Here is a 22,356-nt window from a genome sequence, read left to right as displayed (position 1 = left end):
TTATGGAGTGGTAAAAATCACACTCCACCTTTCCCCCCACACCAATATCATATACAACAGAGGGCAGAGATAGGGAAGAAACTCATGTCACATGCTCCGCTCTCTAGACCATCTCCTTTCCTAGCATATCTAGCTGTCATGTTATTCCTAGGCATAGCATGCATCCAAGACTTCATTAGATTGTTACTTTGAAGAAAGCTCAAGCAATCTCATTCTTATTACTTCCATAAGGAAAACATTTTTCTTGTAAAATGACTTGTAAATATTTCATATTTAATGTATTTTTATTTTTAGCAACACTGTCCCATACAAAAGCAATAGAAACATTAACTGCTTTCAGTAGAATGTCTGTACAGAGTTATCATTTACAACAGTTTTACATTAAAAACAGTGAATACAAATCAAGCACTTTCCCTAGATATATTGTTTATTTTTCTCTAAGTGTTAGATAAGTTATGTCTATCCATGACTATTTACAGGTACCAAATTTAGGCTACAGCTTCTTAATGCATCACTGCCACACTTCAGTTTTATTTTGTTTTGTTTAATACTGAAACCCCATTTAACTTATATTATGTCCTTTCCCACCATTACAAAATAAGCTTTTGCAAATGAAAGGAATTTACTTTAAATGAATCAGACAAAAGGAAAACCTTGTAATGTGGAAAAAGCACTTACACAAATATCTTTGCCAATTAAGGGAAATCAAAAGGAAAGTTAGAGGTTGGGTGATTCTGGAAACAAGGACAGAGCCCTCCTTCTAGATCAGTAGTTCAAATATCTAGTCCAGATCAATAATGAGCTAAAGAATGAATGACAGCCTGAAGTTTTACAGAACTAAGTTTGCTGGAGGGTAGCTGTGTTGCCTTTGGCTGTTTTTTCTATGACTAGTTCCATCTTCTGAATAATTATAAAAAGCAGTCTTGTAAAACCATCTGATATACATAAATTAGAAGTCAAACAGGAAGTTACACAACGTAAGTTCTATTCTTTACACAAATTTGGTCCAGAAAATACTTAGACAGACCACAAATTAGGGAACAGCCCTTTAACTTGCTTAAGCTTCTGCACTATTGACAGGCAGGGAACAACATCCAGTTTGAGAATATCAGGCTAACATGCCACGATTTTTTAAAAGAATGTTTCCCTTAAAACAGCCTGCACAGAGCACCATTTAGCTCACGGTACTGAAGTCTTTAAGTGGCTCATTCAAACATGCCTCCAAGTCAAATTCGCCTTCCACCTGATAGTCAACATGTCTAACCTTGGTGGGAGTGCCAGAAAAGGTATCCTAGAACAGAAAATTACATTAGTGATTAAGAAATTAAGGTCAGCGTGCAGCTCATCTATTTAATATTTCATCTTCATATTCCAATATTTCTGTATTTCATTTAGACAGTCCTATTTTCACTAAAGTATCATATGTTATGTGTTAAAGGCAGATCCAAACCAAATTTCAATAACTTAGTATTAGTGAATGCTTGAACATACACCACCTTTTAAAAGATTGCCTTTGGGATGTTGCACCTATGTATATGGATCCATCTCAAGGGTCTACTAAAGCTCTATAAAAACAATACTATATCAGACGAAGCAGAGACTTGGAAGCAAGACTGTACAGAACACTAGACCTTCTTCTACTGCTGTTTTTTTGCTCAAGAGGTCACAACATTTTAGACTACTTAGGGGAACTGAAAAATACTATTTCTTTTATCTTTATTATAGTGAAAATATTTGTCATAAAAATATAAAGTGAGCACTGTACACTTTGTATTTTGTGTTGTAATTGAAATCAATATTTGAAAATATAGAAAAACATCCAAAATATTTATAATAAATTTCTATTGGTGTTCTATTACTGTTTAACAGGGTGATTAAAACTGATTAATCACGACTTTTTAATCTTGTGATTGTGATTTAAATCATTTGACAGCCCTAATTATTCATTTGAACTATAGTTTAGTTGAATAATTATGGCAAAATATTACTTACATAATTGTCTTGAGAGCTGGCTTGAGATTCTGTAGAATTACTTCCTATGGATTCTGTCTCCATCTCACCAAGATCAACAGGAGTGCTATAAAATTAAAACAATTCAGAGATTTAGAGCAAGTCAAAATCTTCCAATGATGCAGTCTACTAAACTATGGTATAGTTTAAGGAAGTGGTGCGATTCCAACAGCTGTGTCACTTAGGGAACTCCCTGCATGCAACACTCAGATGCAATAAAAAAATCCTGCAATGCTTGCAATGAACTTGGTGAATCACTTTAGGAATTCATAACCTTGTGTTCTCTTTTCAATTCAGATGTCAATTTTTTGTAAGTTTATCTGTTTGAAATGACAACATGAATCTTACTAAAGAATGTCTCACTCACAAAAGTCACATTAAAGATAAGCAAAGCTCTTTTAATCTAAAAATCCACTTGCTGATGCTAGAAACAACCAGTGTGCTCACTTGGAGCAAGAGATCAAAGCAAGATTCTACCAATTAACATGGTGAGTTGCTGCTGTTCTTCTAGGAACCTGTATAACCTTGGCAGGGGTGTCAGGAAAGGTTTCACCCATTGGTGAGGGGATGACTATCAACTCTGAGGGTCTTCAATATGCAGGAATAGAAACTAGTGAGGAAGCTTGTAGCAAAAGAGGAGAGTTTTGCCAGCAGTTTGCAGCTGTCTCCCAGGGAGCTGCAGCAAGCAAAACAAAACAAAACCTGGTTCCCTCAGCACAGGGAGTTTGGTGAATGAAGAGATCTCTGCACCCTTCCCTTATAGTAGCAGCCTTCCCCCCCCCCCCCCCCCCCGGCTATCTTTAGACACTCCCCTATTTGTTCAGTAGGCAGCTTTTTAAATGTTCCCATTGTTGCGACAAACAGTAGGAAAGCTAGCTTTGACTTCCCACTGGCATTTTAACTAGTATCATCTAGTTCTGCTCAGAACTTGTTTAGATAGCATGGTAGTAAATTATTAGTCAGTGAACTTTTAGAGAAATGGATCTAGTGTAGACAAGGCCTTCAAAAGCAAAGCACAGGATGTTTTCCTCCCCCAACCCAGAAGCAGGTAACTTTGCCTCCGTGCCCCAGTTTCTCCTGGGGAATGAGGATAATGATACCAACCTCCTTTATAAAGTATTTTGAGATCAACTGGGGAAAAGTGTGATATAAGAGCTAGATATTACTAAAGCAGGGTGCCCCACCTGCCAGATTGGAGATGTTCTAATCTCCAAGCCACATTCTCTCGATATCTACCACACAATGAAGGCATGGGGTAGAAAATTCATAATTTGATTTTAAGTAAATTATTAGTTAAGTAAAAAGAGGCTTTGGGATTTTCTTGAAGCTATGGTTCCCATTTCTGGAGAGACCATACTTTAGAAGTGTCAGATGTTTCCTGGGCTCAGATAAATCAGTTTTTGGGGGGGAGGGGCTAAAAATGATTATGCACTTAATCCTTAACTTCCTCCTGGGGTAGGAGAGATTCTCCCCCACACATACACACCCCAGATGCATCCCCCTCAAACCTAGCACATGGTCCCAGCAGCCCATTCTCCAGGGATTATATTAGCTGGTTGCAGAAGAAAATTATCAGTCTTACACTGTGTTCCTGTACCAAAGGCTCAGGATTCAAAGCCTACCAACTGTGCATGATAGGGTTGTTACAATCAAGCACTTTAGTTAGGAAATGCCATAATGTAAATTGCACAGGCATCCTTAATTCAGCCCCCTTGTGTATGCATTATACTATCTTTAATTACATGATCATATACTATTTCTTCCACAAGCTTCAGCCGCATACAGTGCACAGGATGGTGCTGAGGGAATGAATTAGGGTTGTGTAGTGAATGAGGCTGTCTGTAGGATCACTGCCTCATTCATTATAGAAGTAGGAACATATATAGAGGACAAGGCAGGGGACTGCAAGAAGGGAAAAGGATGGCTTTGTGATTAAGGCAGGCAAATGGAATCATAGAACTGGAAGGGACCTCAAGAGGTCATCTAGTCCAGTCCCCTGCACTCAAGGCAGGGCTAAGTATTATCCAGACCATCCCTGACAGATGTTTGTCCAACCTGCTCTTAAAAATCCCCAATGATGGAGATTCCCTAGGCAATTTATTACAGTGCTTAACCACTCTAATAGTTAGGAAGTTTTTCCTAATGTCCAACCTAAACCGCCCTGGCTGCAATTTAAGCCCATTGCTTCTTGTCCTATCCTCAGAGGTTAAGAATAATATTTTTTCTCCGTCCTCCGTCCAACCTTTTATGTACTTGAAAACTTATGTCCCCTCTCAGTCTTCTCTTCTCCAGACTAAACAAGCCCAATTTTTTCCAATCCTCCCTCATAGGTCATGTTTTCCAGACCTTTAATAATTTTTGTTGCTCTTCTCTGGACTTTCTCCAATTTGTCCACATCTTTCCTGAAACGTGGCGACCAGAACTGACCAGAACATAATACTCCAGTTGAGGCCTAATCAGTGCAGAGTAGAGTGGAAGAATTACTTCTCATGTCTTGCTTACAATACACCTACTAATACATCCAAGAATGATGTTTGCTTTTTTTGCAACAATGTTACACTTGACTCATATTTAGCTTGTGGTCCGCTATGACCCCCAGATCCCTTGCCGCAGTACTCCTTCCTAGGCAGTCATTTCCCATTTTGTGTGTGTGCAACTGATTGTTTCTTCCTAATACTTTGCACTTGTCCTTATTGAATTTCATCCTATTTACTTCAGACCATTTCAGTTTGTGCAGATCATTTTGAATTTTAATCCTGTCCTCCAAAGCACTTGCAACCCCTTCCAGCTTGGTATCATCCACAAACTTTATAAGTGTACTCTCTATGCCAATATTTAAATCATTGATGAAGATATTGAACAGAACCAGACCCAGAACTGATCCCTGCGGGACCCCACTCGTTATGCCCTTCCAGCATGACTGTGAACCGCTGATAACTACTTGCTGGGAACGATTTTCCAAACAGTTATGCACCCACCTTACAGTAGCGCCATCTAGGTTGTATTTCCCTAGTTTGTTTATGAGAAGGTCATGCGAGACAGTATCAAAAGCCATACTAGAGTAAAGATATACCACATCTACTGCTTCCCCCTATCCACAAGGCTTGCTACCCTGGCAAAGAAAGTTATCAGTTTGGTTTGACACAATTTGTTCTTGACAAATACATACTGACTGTTACTTAAGTATCACCTCATTATCTTTTAGGTGTTTGCAAATTGATTTCTTAATTATTTGCTCCATTATCTTTCTGGTTAAACAGAAGTTAAGCTGACTGGTCTGTAATTCCCCGGGTTGTCCTTATTTCCCTTTTTATAGATGAGCACTATATTTGCCCTTTTCCAGTTTTCTGGACTGTCTCCCATCTTCTATGACTTTTCAAAGATAATTGCTAATGGCTCATATCTCCTCAGTCAGCTCCTTGAGTATTCTAGGATGCATTTCATCAGGCCCTGGTGATTTGAAGACTTTTTGACTTGTTCTTTCCCTATTTTAGACTCTGATCCTACCTCATTTTCACTGGCATTCACTATGTTGGACGTCCTATCGCCACCAACCTTCTTGGTGAAAATCAAAACAAAGAAGTCAGTAATGACCTCTGCCATTTCCACATTTTCTGTTGTCGTCTTTCCTCCCTCATTGGGTAAGGGGCCTACACGGTCCTTGGTCTTCCTCTTGCTTCTAATGTATTTGTAGAATGTTTTCTTGTTACCTGTTATGTCCCGAGTTAGTTTGATCTCGTTTTGTGCCTGGGCTTTTCTAATTTTGTCCCTACGTACTTGTGTTATTTGTTTATATTCATCCTTTGTAATTTGACCGAGTTTCCACTTTTTGTAGTACTCTTTTTTGAGTTTTAGATCATTGAAGATCTCCTGGTTTAGCCAGGGTGGTCTCTTGCCATACTTCCTATTTTTCCTACGCAGTAGGATAGTTTGCTCTTGTGCCCTTAATAATGTCTCTTTGATGCTATGGGAGAGCTCAGTTCTATTCCCACCTCACCAAGTCTTCCTATGTGATGCCGAGCAAGTTACTTAAACCCAGATTTGGGGGAGTATTAATTGTTTTGAGACCCATAATTGAATTCCAGGGATTTTATTCATTTAAATTGTATTATCCCTCACACCGTACTTCAGGTTTTAACAGTCAACAATTATAATTTTAATTGTCAGAGTTGTTTGGATCAAAGACATCTTCCTGCATTCTTTGCTACTTCCACCAGCTTGAGCAAAGCAAGCAAACACTACTAATGATGGAAATAGCAAGTTCTAAAATATTTAGAAATATTGTTTAAGCCTGCTAAAACAAAAGTTTATTAAACTGATATCCCATTAGTATAGTTTTGCACATTTGCAAAAGTCATTCACCTTTGTCCTAATCATTTTATGTACTGTGTCCAATCTCTACAACTCTTTATCTTACATACACTGATATTGTGGAGTTTAATTCCACAAAGTTATTAGATTGTAACGAGCCAGCTCAACACTGAAAAGCACAAATCTGTCCCAAATAGTGATTAACTTTAAGGTAACAACTTTGGAAGCTGCATTTCTACTTAAATTTATATCACATGGGGCCATGTCCATTTTGTCTGTTTCAGAAAATTATCTTCCCACCAATGCCAATATCAGATAATTCCCCTTTCTGTTGTAAGGGGAAGTAGGCTGTTCCTGCCAAAAAGCTCTTAAGCAGCAAAACATGCAGAGCCAGGGAACATCATCACTGTTTCCACAACCCTGCAGTCACAGGATTTGGTACATCCTGGAGACTGAAAGGCAAAAACGTTGTATTAAGAGCTCGCTAATTTGGAAGCATAACCTTTTTTTGGGGGGAGGTGGGGGGCAATGCCATGGCAAAACAGGGCAATAATGCCTAAATTGCTTCGTGTTATTCATACCAGTGATACTGACTTCAGTGGTTCAGGACCCAAATTAGGGATCAACATTACCCAATACAGCCAGTAGGGTGAATTCATTATTTATATTCTCTCTCTCTTTCTATACACACGCACACAGACACAGACACACACACACACACATTCATATTTAAATAGAATGACGGGGAATATTTAGTTTTATTTATTTATTTTATTCTCACAGCAAAATGACTGACCAAGTATTATTTTATCAACTACTAGGGCTGTCAAAACGATCAAAAAAATTTGTTAATTGCAATTAAAAAGATCAATTAATTGCAGTTTTAATTCTAATTTAATTTAATTCTAATTTAATTCTAAAACAATAGAATACCAATTGAAATTTATTATAAATATTTTTGGATGTTTTCCTACATTTTCAAATATATTGATTTCAATCACAACACAGAATACAAAGTGTACAGTGCTCACTTTTTTATTACAAATATTTGCACTGTAAATAGTATTTTTCAATTCACCGCATACAAGTACTGTAGTACAATCTCTTTATCATGAAAGTGCAACTTACAAATGTAGATTTCTGTGTTGCATACCTGCACTTAAAAACAAAACAATGTAAAACTTTAGAGCCTACAAGTCCACTCAGTCCTATTTCTTGTTCAGCCAATCGCTAAGACAAACAAGTTTGTTTACATTTACGAGAGATAATGCTGCCCGCTTATTTACAATGTCACCTGAAAGTGAGAACAGGCATTGGCATGGCACTTTTGTAGCCAGCATTGCAAGGTATTTATGTGCCAGACGCGCTAAACATTCATATGCCCCTTCATGCTTCGGCCACCATTCCAGAGGACATGCTTCCATCCGGATGACGCTCGTTAAAAAAATAAATGCATTAATTAAAATTTGTGACAACTCCTTGGGGGAGATTGTATGTCTCCTGCCCTGTGTTTTACCCACATTCTGCCATATATTTCAGATCATGACCCAGCACATGTTTGATTTAAGAACACTTTCACTGCAGATTTGACAAAACACAAAGAAAAGTACCAATGTGAGATTTCTAAAGATAGCTACAGCACTCAACCCACGGTTTAAGAATCTGAAGTGCCTTCCAAAATCTGAGAGGGATAAGATGTGGAACATGCTGTCAGAAGTCTTAAAAGAGCAACACTCAATGTGGAAACTGCAGAACCCGAACCAAGAGAAAGTCAACCTTCTGTTGGCGGCATCTAACACAAATGATGAAAATTAACGTGTGTCACGCTACACTGCTTTGGATCGTTATATAGCATAACTCGTCATCATCATGGATGTATGTCCTCTGGAATGCTGACCAAAGCATGAAGGGACATACGAATGTTTAGCATATCTGGCACAAATACCTTGCAAAGCCATCTACCAAAGTGCCATGCCAATGCCTGTTCTCACTTTCAGGTGACATTGTAAATAAGAAGGGGACAGTATTATCTCCTGTAAATATAAGCAAACTTGTCTTAGCGATTAACTGAATGGACTTGTACACTCTAAAGTTTTACATTGCAGTCAAAAACAAAACTTTTATGTAACAAAACAAAAAAATCTACATTCAGTACTTTGTATGTAGTGAATTAAAAAAAACTTTTTTGCAGTGCAAATATTTGTAACAAAAAAGTGAGCACTGTACACTTTGTATTTTGTGTTGTAATAGAAATCAATATATTTAAAAATGTAAATTACCGTATATACTCATTCATAAGCCAAATATTTTTGGTAAAAAGGGACGCATCAAAGAGCGAGGGTCAGCTTATAAATGGATCTACCCCAAAATCTGATGATTTTAAACTCTATGGAATCATTGAATTGAATGATTTAGCTGGGAATTGGTCCTGCTTTGAGCAGGGGGTTGGACTAGATGACCTCTTGAGGTCCCTTCCAACTCTGATATTCTATGATTCTATGATTCTATATCTAATACATAGTCGTTTTGTTTACCTGGAACGTTCACAGGCACGGAGCCCCTCAGCTCCCTGTGGCCGCGGTTCGACATTCCCAGCCAATGGGAGCTGCGGGAAGTGGCGCCACTTCCCGCTGCTCCCACTGGCTGGGNAAAAATTGGCAGAAGCTATTAGATCTGTCTTATGTTCAGAATGGTATAAATCAGCGATACTTGCAGCTCAGGAGCCTCCATTTGAGTGGCTGTTTGCAGCACATGGTATTAAAACGTGTGATTTTAATTATTAATCAGGAGGCTTTTACTATGTTATTAACCAATTGTAGTTGATAGGCCAGTCAGTTAATCGCAGTTAATTCACATGATTAACTAAAAAAAATTAACCAGTTTTAATCAGTTATACATACTAATTGTACCATATATACTCGTTCATTAGCCCGTTCGTTTATAAGCCGACCCCCCAAAATGTATAGGTAAAAATAGCAAAGACTGCATGACCCTTTCATAAGCCGACCCTATATTTCAGGAGTTGGAAAACTTTGGCTCCCGGCCCATCAGGGTAAGCTGCTGGCCAGTTGGGACGTTTTGTTTACCTGGAACGTTCACAGGCACGGAGCCCCTCAGCTCCCTGTGGCCGCGGTTCGACATTCCCAGCCAGTGGGAGCAGCGGGAAGTGGCGCCACTTCCCGCAGCTCCCATTGGCTGGGAACGGCAAACCGTTGCCACTGGGAGCTGAGGGGCTCCGTGCCTGTGAACGTTCCAGGTAAACAAAACGTCCCAACTGGCCAGCAGCTTACCCTGATGGGCCGGGAGCCAAAGTTTTCCAACTCCTGAAATATAGGGTCGGCTTATGAAAGGGTCATGCAGTCTTTGCTATTTTTACCTATACATTTTGGGGGGTCGGCTTATAAACGAACGGGCTAATGAACGAGTATATATGGTACAATTAGTATGTATAACTGATTAAAACTGGTTAATTTTTTTTAGTTAATCATGTGAATTAACTGCGATTAACTGACTGGCCTATCAACTACAATTGGTTAATAACATAGTAAAAGCCTCCTGATTAATAATTAAAATCACACGTTTTAATACCATGTGCTGCAAACAGCCACTCAAATGGAGGCTCCTGAGCTGCAAGTATCGCTGATTTATACCATTCTGAACATAAGACAGATCTAATAGCTTCTGCCAATTTTTGTTGTGCTAGAACAGTGCTTCAGATATGAAATAATGGTGACAGTGGGGCTTGTTTAATCTATTGACTAGAATGGGCTTTAGGTTCTGACAGGCAGAGCCTTCAAGCCCTTAGTAGTAGCTTCTTGGGTTTACGAAGATATAGCACTCAAATTTGGCAAAAGATGGACTTGGAACAGAAGTTTTCAGGCTATCCTTGATGACAATACATGTGGAAGCCACAGGCTTGCCTAATATGGAGAGCCAGGTGAGCCTTACATATTCTGACTGAAGGTGGATTGAAGGTGAACTGAATTGGAACTTAGCTAAAACCAGAAAAGTGTTTATATGGTGTGAACATTTAATACTGCTTTAATCACTTTGAAAAGCTGTAGATGAATAAATTAAAATATTCAGTAGATGAGTCAGATGATAGCATAGTCATATTTTCTGAAGGAACTGTAATATATTAGAAGAAAAATTACTTGATCAATACATACATTGCTTGCAAGTCACTTCCTTCTTCAGCAGGAGGGTCCCAAGAATGCAAAGCAACCTTCCACAGTCTGATCTGCTGGTCCCAGGACCTACGGCTATACTTCTTAAATTTATTTGGAGTTCTAGGATGGACCCCTGGTACTCGATGACACCTATTTATTCAGAAAATTGTCATGAAAATTCCACTATAGCTTTTCAAATCATCTTTAAAGTGACTGAATTTGTCTAATACTGGAAGTCTATTAAATCCCATTCTCAGAATACTCTGGGTTGGTTTTAAACCCTGGCAGGTATTTAAGACAGTTAAACTGCTTGATTATTGTGCTGCTCAGGTTTCTCCCTCCTCCACCCCAGGAAGTTTGGTTTATAAACAAATTTAATAAGTAATCAAATGTGAAGAACCAGACATGCACAATGATTACATATTTATAATACACTAATGAAACCTACCTTGGAACTTCTTTAATGTATCTGTCATATGCAATTGTGTTTTTTCCATAATTTATCTGTTTTTGCCTTCTCATCAGAACCACTTCATCTGTCTCAAGTTCTACTGTTACAGTGGATTCTTTTGAATCAGAACTAAAGAAAAAATATAGAGATTTGAATTGCATTATATTCTTGTGAGCACCAGAACACACAAGCCCCCACAGCTACAGCAATCCTTAGACCTGCTGCACTAATTAGGTTTATTTCTGAAATGGCTGTTCAGGATTTTGTTGAATTAGCATGTTACAAGGTGAACTTGTTAAAACAAATTACTTCAAGTTGATTATTTAAAACAAGGAAATCCTGGACATACAAGGAGTTTAAAAGTAACTATTGCAGGATATTTTTCCATTGACCTCCAGAGATGAATTTACACTTACCTTCCAGAAGAGGACTTCCTTTCTCTTGCAAATTCATTTATCAAGAGCTTTCTTTTGTATCTAGAAAAGACAGTTTATTCAGTATAAATACTTGTTTAAAATATATAAAAAAATGTATGTTACTTTCATAAATTGTTTCCACTGCATAATTAATATAACGTCTATTAATATTTATCTTCACTGCAACATTGGCTGGCTGGCCTTGCCCACATGCTCAGGGTCTAACTGATCGCCATATTTGGGGTTGAGAAAGGAATTTTCACCAGGTCAAATAGGCAAAAAACCTGAGAGTCCCTGCCATTCTCTGCAGCATGGGGCACGGGTCATTTGCAGGTTTAAAGTAGTTTAAATGGTGGATCTCTGTAACTTGAAGTCTTTAAATCATAATTTGAGGATTTCAGTAACTCAACCAGAGGTTAGGGGTCTAATTCAGGAGTGGGTGGGTGAGGCTCTGTGGCCTTCAATGTGCAGGAGGTCAGACTAGATGATGATGATGGGTTACTTCTGACCTTAATCATCTGTGAAGTTCAAAATCATAGGTGCACGGTAAGCATTTTTCCATCATGGAAATGGGTCCTTCATCTCTCTTTTGGAATCGGAAGATTCATCTTTCAAAACTCCACCTCAAGTCTTATCACAGTAATTACCATGCAAACAGATGAGTAGTGGATGGGATGACATTCAAAGAGAGTCAATCTCACAGCAAGACAATCCTGAATCTGCTAGACTGTTGGCAGTTCAGTGATGTTGGTCAACACCTTCCAAAGGACTACATCACATCACTTTTACAGTATTTTTAAGTCTAAGCTGGCCTGGGAACAGAAATCAGAACTTGTCCCTAAATATGACAGCCATAAGTGATATTTAGTTATTGTACTGCTAGAATATTGACGGTAAAAAAGCAGCTATGACTCTACAAGAACACCAATCATATATAACCTATGGTACCTTGCAATTTCTTTATTAACATTGGTCCTCATTTCATCTTCTTCAACTACAGATCCCCAGTCTGAACATCTTGAAAAGGGTCCAGGACCTTCTGGTGTTGTAAAACTGAAAAACAAAATCTCTGCATGAAAACTGGAATGTTATCCTAATTACCCCACCTAATTAATCTCTAATTTGATAGCTATTTAAAGTATTTTCAATAGAACTGCTTACTTAATGTATTCCTTATGTGTATCCAATCGTATCTACATGCACTAATAAAGTTTACAAAGTTTCAGACTAGTTACCATTGTATAGCTTGTGACGCTGGTGACCAGGTTATGCTAGAGCATATTCAGGTCAATTCACTTGTGTACATCGAAGTAATGGTTAGATATATAAGCGTGTATTCAGATTTTTAAACTTCATGAAAACTAGTGGAATGTTACTGGTACTGTTTTCATTTATCTATTCCTGTCATAATGTAGTAGCAAACATTTACATAGTAAATACCCTGACCACAAGATTTTCTTGATGTGTAATTTTAGTTAAATGCTAATGAAGGACTTAAGGACTTTAACAGAAAATGCTTATTTCAAAGTGAGTGGCCATTATGCATATGGTGGGAGGTCAAAAGTCTATGTGCATTCCTCACACATTGTCTAAAAGGGAAAAGCCCACATGGGTAGAAACAATCCACTTGCTTTTGTGTAAAGGAGCTATAAATATGGATTCAAGAAATGATCCATCATCTCTGGACTGTCTGGATTCTAACAGGGCAGAATAATTGAACCAGAAGAGGGAGATCCCCAGAATTAATCTGTGTAGCCCTGAAAGGCTTTTGGGAAACTGGAAGTTTGTTACATCACTGTCACCATTGGAGTTACAAACTGTGATTTACCCATTATATTTTACCTGCTTTAACCTCTCAATAACTCTTTCTTCTTAGTTAATAAACCTATAGTTAGTTTACTATAGAACTGGCTGCCAGCATCGTCTTTGGTGTGAGATCTGGAGTATCAACAGATCTCGTGTAAGTGGGCTCTTGGGACTGGAAGAAACCTGATCTGGTGTGATTTTTGGTTTTAGTAACCTTTTAATCACAATGTTCAGTTTGTCCGGGTGGCAAGATAGACTGGAGAGGCTAAGACTGTGACTCCATGGTAAGACTGGTACAGTGATCCAGGTGTCCGCCCTGAGGAAGGCACTCGCTGTTGAGAGTCACTCCAGACAGTATAACACAGCTATGGGAGAATGATCTGTATTCCGTTATGTTTTTTGCATCAACAAATTGCAAAGCTGGTAACAGGGCCATGCAAGTGTAATTTAAGGCAATGGGGATGCACAGGTGAGAGCATCTGTCCTGCCAACAGACAAGCCACAAACAAAGCTTGATTTTCAGCTGCTAAATTGAGTTTGCAGGATCACATGATAAGAAACGTCTTCCTCATAAACGGAGCACATTCTGAAGCCTTGAAATGGAAGTGGGACACAAACACTGAACTCAATGACAATTCACTTTTCAAAATACCACCACCATTTCAGTAGTCTAGCTTCTCATTTATAATGCTGACCTCTGCAGTTAAACAAAAACTATAGATTGTAAGGTAGCAAAGGGAAAAAATAGCATGCTTTATAAATGCCATAACAACAGGGGTGGGCAGACTTTTTGACCCGAGGGCCACATCTGAGTATGAAAATTGTATGGTGGGCCATGAATGCTCATGAAATTGGGGGTTGGAGTGCAGGAGGGGGGTGCGGGCTTTGGCTGGGGATGCGGGTTCTGGGGATGAGGGTGCAGGAGGGAGCTCTGGGCTGGTACCAAGGGGTTCGGAGGGCAGGAGGGGGATCAGGGTTGGGGCGCAGGAGGGGGCCAGGCTCTGGGCAGTGCTTACCTCAAACAGTTCCCGGAAGCAGTGGCGTGTCCTCCCTCTGGCTCCTATGCAGAAGCATGGCCAGGTGGCTATCCACGCTGCCCCGTCTGCAGGCACTGCCCCTGCAGCTCCCAATGACCATGGTTGCTGGCCAATGGTAGCTGCAGGGACAGTGTGCAGAGTCCCCTAGCTGCCCCTACGTGTAGGAGGCGGCGTGGGGACATGCCACTGCTTCCTGGAGCTGCGTGAAGCGCTTGCATGCGCGGAGTGGGGCAAGCCCCTGACCCGGACCCCGCTCCCCTGCTGGACTGGGCAAAACCCCGGACCCCACTCCCCAGATGGAGCTCGAGGGCTGAATTAAAATGTCTGAAGGGTTGGATGCAGCCCCCGGGCCATAGTTTCCCCACCTCTGCACTACAAGCAGCAGATCTGACATTTTGCCTAACCTCTGTTAAGCATATTTCTGGATTTGTTTTTCAGTTACTGCAACTAAGAGACTGAATAGTCTATCTTTCCTCTAATATGGTGTCCGACATTGTGCACAAGACTCCAGGAGTGGGATATGGTAAAAATCAGAGATGGGAAAAGTCCTTTTGGGCAATCTAGTTCATCACTCTGCTGATGCAAGACTACTTCTTAAGAGCACGAGTTCTCACTGTCGCCCCAGGGAGTGGGGGGGGGGGTGTCACAATTTTTTTTTTTTTTTTTTTTTTTTTTAATTCACAGTAGATCCAGGTTTAGTTAATGAGAAGAGACTGGGATCCACCTCCCGACCCTCATAACCCCACTGGGGTAGAGGACCCTCACACACCTGCTTGTGTCCCAAGCAATAGTGGCCACTACGCTGGCTACGGTGGGGTGTGTGGACCCACTCAATTCCTCACCAGACCTTACTGTGGTGTCTCCCTTAGCCCTGCGTGGGTCACTGTGGGGTGGGCTAGGTCAGGACTCTTAATGACCACCTTGTCAGTGCCACCACCCCCCTCCATCCCTGCCAGCCAGCAAGCTGCAGCAGCCTGGATGTTGGCCATTGGTGAAAGACTGCCTAGAATAGGACTAGTCTGCCACCTCCCTGACAGGGGACACCTCAGGCAAGAGGGCGGGAAGGGGTGGAGCGGGAGCAGGCCCTGTGGCAGAGCCAGGGGTTGAGCAGTGAGCACCTCCTGGCATGTTGGAAAGTTGGCGTCTGTAGCTCCAGCCCCAGAGTCAGTGCCTATACAAGGAGCCACATATGGCTCCAGAGCCACAGGTTGGCCACCCTTGATCTAACCTGCTCTTAAAAATCTTCAACGATAGAGATTCCACAACCTCCCTAGGCAATTTATTCCAGTGCTTAACCATCCTGGCAGTTAGGAAGTTTTTTCTAATGTCCAACCTTAACTGCCCTTTTTGCAATTTAAGCCCATTGCTTCTTGTCCTATCCTCAGAGGTTAAGGAGAACAATTTTCCACCCTCCACAAGAGCATTCTTTAATTGACTGTGCTGATTCAACTACACAGATTACAAAAAAATAAAGAAAGGACAATGTAATTTAACTGTCACAGAAAGACAATATCAGCAAGGTGCATTTTCCCCACCTTTGTTTACTTAACACTTGCTTTTTCATGTAACCAAGCTCTAAAGCTGCCGCAGAACTCTCAGAACTACATCACAATATAAAACTTTGGATCTATGGCATTTCAGTATGTTGTCCCGTGCCCTGTCCAGACCAATCTTAAATATTTGAATCAATAAAGCCACAATCTCCCTTTTGATTATTGCAAAACCTAACATCTCTCACCATGAGAGCATGTTTTCCAATATTCAGCTCAAATTTACCTTTTCTAATTTTATCCCAATGTTCCTACTTACCCAACCTATTTTGCTGCTCAACTGACATTTCCCATCCTGGAGGATCAGGGAAAAAAGTAGCAGCACGAACAGAAAACAATGTATGACCTCAAGTTGATCCCCTGCACGTATTCTTCCAAAGCTAAAAGTAGCTCCTTGGAAAGCTATCCACACTGCTTCCCTGCTCCTGCAGTAGCCCTAAAGCAGCCAGTCCTGGGAACGGCTCCCATGAGCATTAACTCATGTCACTCCCCCAAGTCCCTCTTCTCTGCTCACTCATGTCAACCGTAAGGTCACATGATGCCCAGAGTCACAAAGCTAAATTATCTGCAAGCTGAGCAGATTCAGGCCTTCCAGCGAGCACGGGTGCCATTAACAAAAAACAACAGGGCAGAAAAGGACAACCCGGCTATTTATTCATCACAGGAAGTAGCTTCAAGATAAAAAGGTAAGAAGTCACTAAGCAATGTTTTTCACTCCTTGGTTTTTACACCCTACTGGTACTTTAATCCCTGTCTCTCTTCCACCCCCAAGGTTACTAGATAGTGATATAATAATATATGGAGATATGCCTATCTCATAGAACTAGAAGGGACCTTGAAAGGTCAACAAGTCGAGTCCCCTGCCTTCACTAGCAGGACCAAGTACTGTCCCTGATAGTTCCCCCACCCCCCCGGATCCCTAAATGGTCCCCTCAATGATTAAACTCACAACCCTGGGTTTAGCAGGCCAATGCTCAAACCACTGAGCTATCCCTCCCCCCTATATATCACAGGAGGGTTGGAAAGTGAAAATATACTGGTCAGTTTCACGGTTTTTCATGCACAAGAAACCCAGGCCTCTTTCAGCTGCATACACTATGGACAAATCCTTTATTAAACATACCTATCCAACCTGTTGTCAGAAGAGCCATACTTGTTCTCATCATCAAAAATGGACGAATCTGAATCATTCTGTTTTCTGCGTTTCCCATCTGCTCCACGTTTCCTTCCTTGAGACCAACGAGCTGGGTGTTGTGGGCTGCTGGGAAATAAATCAGTCTTTAAAAAATGAAACTTACATGCTGGCTTTGTAACCTTTTACAGCCACAATGCAACAACAATTGCAATAAGAAGCATACAGGCACCACTTTTACCTTGAAAGCAACACCCAGCAGTTCTCTTTTTGTCCCTGAAAGGCTTCTCAACCTGAATCTGCACAGAAAATGCGGTCTTCCTGGAAGGGATCTAAAAACCTGGGTGTTCTCTCTTTCCAGTCTGCATCCCCTCCCCCTCCCCCTTTTCCTGTACTGGGAGCCCCTGGCAAGACCATGTGTTTCTTCGCCCCCTGCGCAACCCTTACTTCACCTCAAGCAAGCCCCAGGATACTCGCCCTGCCTCCGGGTGGTGCTTCTCTTCAGGAGACGTGGTGCTCCCCAGGCCCACTTTCACCAGCCCGGGGAACTTTCCCCGGTCCTGTGTGCCCTCAGCCGCCAGGCCTTGGGGAAGGATTCACACCAGGCCCCATCTGCAGGGCCGCCCAGAGGAAGGGGGGGGGGCAAGTAGGACAATTTGCCCCAGGCCCTGCAGAGGCCCCCACGAGAATGTAGTACTCTATAGTATTGCAACTTTTTTTTATGGAAGGGGCCCCTGAAATTGCTTTGCCCCAGGCCCCCTGAATCCTCTGGGCGGCCCTGCCCCTCTGTGGACGAGCCCAGGGACTGCCCCGGAAAACAGAGGCGGCGGGCGGGCGAGCTCAGGGTCACGGGGCCGTGCTGCCCCAGGGCGGGAAGCTTCCCCGCCGCTCTGAGGAAAGACGGCTCCCTCTCCCCCACCGCGACGCTGCTGCTGCTGCCGCCGCCGCCCACCCCGCGGGCGGCGGCCGGACCGGAGACACCTGTCCCCGCCACCGCCCACCTGCTCTCGCTGCCGCAGCCGCCGCTGTGGGGGCTCCTCTGGCGGAAGGACATGGCGCGCGGGAGGCTCGGGCCCGCGGCTGGGTGGGAGCGGAGGGAGGCAGAACTGGTGCTACAGCCGGTGTGTGGCGATGCGCCCGGGGTCTATGTCGCAGCCTCCTCAAGTCACCCCGCTCGCGCCTCCCGCCGCCACAGACTGACCGGGAAGCTGCGCTCCCGCGCGACGCACGCGCCCCGCCCGCCTCGTATTACAGCGCATGCGCGGGCGGCCAGGGCCCGACCATCGAGAAGAGGGGTGTGAGTTTGTGAGGAGAAAGAACCTGCTGTCTCAAGCCGGGAGAGCCACCCACCCCTTCAGCCCGGGAAGTGATCCATCCCTATCAGCTCCTGAGGGGAAAATGGAGGTTCGGAATGGGCACATGGCCTCGGACTGGGGGGCATGTTTCTCTCCCCCCCCCATGAGTGCCCCCGTGGGCTCGTCCCAGAGCTGGCACCGCGCGCCCTCTCCCGTCTTCCCCTCCGAAGGGCTCCGCCCCTAGGGGTGTGTTGGCGGGAGAATCTGAACCCGGCAGCGGGGAAGGGGTTGTATTGTTGCGGTCCATGGCTTGGCGGCTGTATATCACCCGCCCTGGATCGGGGTATATTGCGTCTCGGGGCAGCGGTATGGGCTCATGCTACAGCGTGTCCTTGCACGCTGAGCGCTCTTCCTGCCATCCATCTCCACCCTCTGACAAACAGGGGGTAGGGACCCTATTCCTTACCTATCCTGGCTGATAGCCGTTAATGGACTTAACCTCCATGAATTTATCCAGTTCTCTTTTAAACCCTGTTATAGTCCTAGCCTTCACAACCTCCTCCGGCAAGGAGTTCCGCGAGTTGATTGTGCACTGTGTGAAGAAGAACTTCCTTTTGTTTTAAAGCTGTTGCCCATTAATTTCATTTGGTGGCCCCTAGTTCTTATATTATGGGAACAAGCAAATAACTTTTCCTTATTCACTTTCTCCACATCACTCATGATTTTATATACCTCTATCATATCCCCCTTAGTCTTCTCTTTTCCAAGCTGAAAAGTCCTAGCCTCTTTAATCTCTCCTCATATGGGACCCGTTCCAAACCCCTAATCATTTTAGTTGCCCTTCTCTGAACCTTTTCTAATGCCAGTATATCTTTTTTGAGATGAGGAGACCACATCTGTACTTAGTATTCAAGATGTGGGCATACCATGGATTTATATAAGGGCAATAAGATATTCTCCGTCTTATTCTCTATCCTCTTTTTAATGATTCCTAACATCCTGTTTGCTTTTTTGACTGCCACTGAGTGAATGTCTTCAGAGAACTATTCACGATGACTCCAAGATCTTTTTCCTGATTAGTTGTAGCTAAATTAGCCCTCATCATATTGTATGTATAGTTGGGGTTGCTTTTCCCAATGTGTTTTACTTTACATTTATCCACATTAAATGTCATTTGCCATTTTGTTGTACTGTCATTTAGTTTTGTGAGATCTTTTGAAGTTCTTCACAGTCTGCTTTGGTCTTAACTATCTTGAGGAGTTTAGTATCATCTGCAAACTTTACCACCTCACTTTTTACACCTTTCTCCAGATCATTTATGAATAAGTTGAATAGGATTGGTCCTAGGGCTGACCCTTGGGGAACACCACTAGTTACCCCTCTCCATTCTGAAAATTTACTATTTATTCCTACCCTTTGTTCCCTGTCTTTTAGCCAGTTGTATAACAGATACCATGTTGTGTTTTTGGCCTTTTTACTACTGGGAAAGTTAGGAGCTGGAATTTACCATTTTTGTAGTTCCATCAGTGGTAAAAATAGCAGCAGTTTTAGGGGAAGGAGATTCTCTCTCAAAGAGCAAGAGAGCAAATATCTTTATTTTAAAAGATATTAGGTTAGACTTTTGGAATCTGGGCAGGAAAGGAGAGGTCTTCTGCAAACTTGGTCTGCAGGAAGTGATAGTGTGGGGAATGGAAAGGGAAGGTATTTCTTTCCTCATTTCCAAAGTCTTAACCACCTCCCATGTCCCTAAGCCCCCTCCCATACCTGCCCTGTCTCCCAAAGGCCAACACAGTAAATCTGTTTTTAAATAGCCCATATTTCACCTTGCCTCTATCACCCTGAGTCTCACTAAAACATATTTTATAACCCTCCCAGTTCTGCACTGGCCTATCACTCTCCCACCACCAATCTGGTGTTTTTCTAAGGGACCACGTAATAGCTGCCTTGTTCAGCAGTCACAAGAGCTCTTCCCCATAACCATCCTGGAACCTGGTTCAACAGCATTCTACTTCTTCCTCTGCTTAAACAGGTCTCACCTACAACAGCCTGTCTGCTGTCTGAATAGTAAGGTGAGGAGAATTACCCTATGGTGTACTCTGAGATACATGCAGTATTTTCTTCTGCTTCTGTAGTGTTGGGAGTGGCCTACCTGGTGCTGTAATTGTGGTTAAAGATGGGCAACTACTAAAGCTGGATTTCCACCCTGGCCTATCAGTGGATAGCTCCTGAGAGCGCTGTCTAGTTAATACAACAAGGAGTCTTTGTGGCACTTTAGAAGGTGTAAATATCAACAGAGGGAAAATTACTTTTTGTAGTGACCCATCCACTCCCAGTCTTTATTCAGGCCTAAGTTGATGGTGTCCAGTTTGCAAATTAATTCCAGTTCTGCAGTTTCTCATTGAAGTCTGTTTCTGAAGTTTTTTTGTTGAAGAATTGCCACTTTTAAGGCTGTTATTGAGTGTCCAGGGAGACTGAAGTGCTCTCCTATGGTTTTTTGAATGTTACAATTCTTGATGTCTGATTTGTGTCCATTTAGTCTTTTGCGTAGACACTGTCTGGTTTGGCCAAAGTACATGGCGGAGAGGCATTGCTGGCACATGATGGCATCACAGTGGTAGATTTGTAGGTGAACGAGGCCCTGATGGTGTAGTTAATGTGGTTAGGTCCTACGATGGTGTCCCTTGAATAGATATGCGGACAGAGTTGGCAGTGGGGTTTGTTGCAGGGATTGGTTCCTGGGTTAGCGTTATTGTTGTGTGGTGTGTAGTTGCTGGTGAGTATTTGCTTCAGGTTTGGGGGCTGTCTGTAAGCGAAGACTGGCCTGTCTCGCAAGGTCTGTGAGGGTGAAGGATCATTCTTCAGGATAGGTCTAGTTAGGACACATGGCCTCCTACTATCCTAACTTATTACAACCTTGATGATGCACTACAGCCCCCAACCTATTACAACACTATCCAATTTAATGGCCTCTGCTTGTCTCCCCTCCCTGGTTATTCAAATCATTTCTTGAGATATACATCTAGATATTTCATTCCTTATTTCCCCTTCTTCTTCTCTCCCCACTCCACCGTTCAGGTTATGGCGGGAAGACTTTATCAAAGGAGGACATTTTGCAGCACGTGCTGAAGGCTGTCAGGCTCAGGGTTAGTCTAATCCAGAGGTACACCAGGATAACAATGCTCTTTGTGCATCTTAAATTCCCTTTATGCTGACTTACCATATATACTCGATCATAAGCCGGTTCCTTTATAAATCAACCCCCCGCAAGATGGATAAGTAAAAATGGAAAATTTTTATAACCTGTTCATAAGCCGACCCTATAATTCAGGGGTCAGCAAACTTTGGCTCCCGGGCCATCAGGATAAGCCGCTGGTGGTCCAAGATGGTTTGTTTACCTCGAGCGTCCGCAGGCACGGAGGTAAACCTAAGTAAACAAAGTGTCCTGGCACGTCAGCTGCTTACCCTGACGGGCCGGGACAGCAACTGGTGGGGAAATTTTTTTGGGGGGAGAAGCTGGGAGTTGGGGGAGTAATCCCTGTGACAACCCCCCACGTGACCCTAGCCCGGGACCCCCACACTCTCCCCATCCCATCTCTTCCCACCTTATCTGGGGAGGGCCAGGGGAGAATGTCTCTGTCCTGGCTGGAGCTGCTCTGGCAGGCTGGGCAGCGTGGCCGCAACCTGCTCCGGTGGGCCAGACGAGGCGGCGCGGCCGCAGCATGTTCCAGCGGGCTGGGCCGGGTGGCACGGCCACAGCGTGCACCAGCTCCCGGGCGGCACGGCCACAGCCTGCTCTGGGGGGCAGGGCTGAGTGGCATGGCTGCAGCCGGCCAACCCCGGAGCTGTAGCTGCTTTGGAGGCTGGGGGGAGAGCACTGTGGCCAGAAGTTGAGAGATTCTGGACCCGTCACTTCCCTTCAGTCTCTGCTGGCTGTGATGCCTCTCCTTGCTCCCTCTGTTGCGGGGGACGGTGTCCCACCTCTCCCTCTCTATACCTGTTCATAAGCCGACCCCCGTCCCTGGTGCTTCCCTTTTTTACTAAAAAAATTCAGCTTATGAACGAGTATATACGGTATCTTGGGCTAAGGATCTGGCCCATTATGTATGATTCAGTCTGACTTCCACATGTACCGTATTTAGCTGGTAAATATTAGTTGAAATTGAAAACCAGAAGCCTTAC

The 22,356-nt window shown here is 42.9% G+C and overlaps 1 protein-coding gene across 2 annotated transcripts; it reads right to left on the bottom strand.

Moving 5' to 3' along the window:
- Window positions 1–265: 265 nt before the first annotated feature.
- On the bottom strand, window positions 266–18,130 carry SLBP (stem-loop binding protein). Of its 2 annotated transcripts, none has more exons than XM_034772577.1 (8): window positions 17,884–18,130; window positions 16,874–17,011; window positions 12,306–12,410; window positions 11,358–11,417; window positions 10,939–11,070; window positions 10,491–10,640; window positions 1,993–2,077; window positions 266–1,291 (listed from the first exon to the last, which is right to left on the bottom strand). In XM_034772577.1, exons 1-8 carry the CDS (start codon window positions 17,934–17,936, stop codon window positions 1,175–1,177), a joined length of 840 nt encoding a protein of 279 aa, XP_034628468.1. In that variant the 5' UTR covers window positions 17,937–18,130; the 3' UTR covers window positions 266–1,174. The 2 variants fall into 2 exon arrangements, with proteins under 2 accessions (XP_034628468.1, XP_034628469.1); XM_034772578.1 differs by having other exon boundaries at window positions 16,874–17,008.
- Window positions 18,131–22,356: the final 4,226 nt, after the last annotated feature.

The sequence above is a fragment of the Trachemys scripta genome, chromosome 5 (assembly GCF_013100865.1).
Source record: "Trachemys scripta elegans isolate TJP31775 chromosome 5, CAS_Tse_1.0, whole genome shotgun sequence".
NCBI classification, from domain to species: domain Eukaryota; kingdom Metazoa; phylum Chordata; order Testudines; family Emydidae; genus Trachemys; species Trachemys scripta.
This window is presented reverse-complemented; position numbering and strand designations above follow the sequence as displayed.

Excerpts from the sequence above, each read along its gene's own strand:
- SLBP (XM_034772577.1), bottom strand. The coding sequence starts at position 17,936 with ATGTCCTTCCGCCAGAGGAGCCCCCACAGCGGCGGCTGCGGCAGCGAG. Across the intron at positions 11,418-12,305 it reads GTTAATAAAGAAATTGCAAG|ATACAAAAGAAAGCTCTTGA; the intron begins GTACCATAGGTT and ends TGTCTTTTCTAG. Across the intron at positions 11,071-11,357 it reads AGGAAGTCCTCTTCTGGAAG|TTCTGATTCAAAAGAATCCA; the intron begins GTAAGTGTAAAT and ends TTTTTTCTTTAG.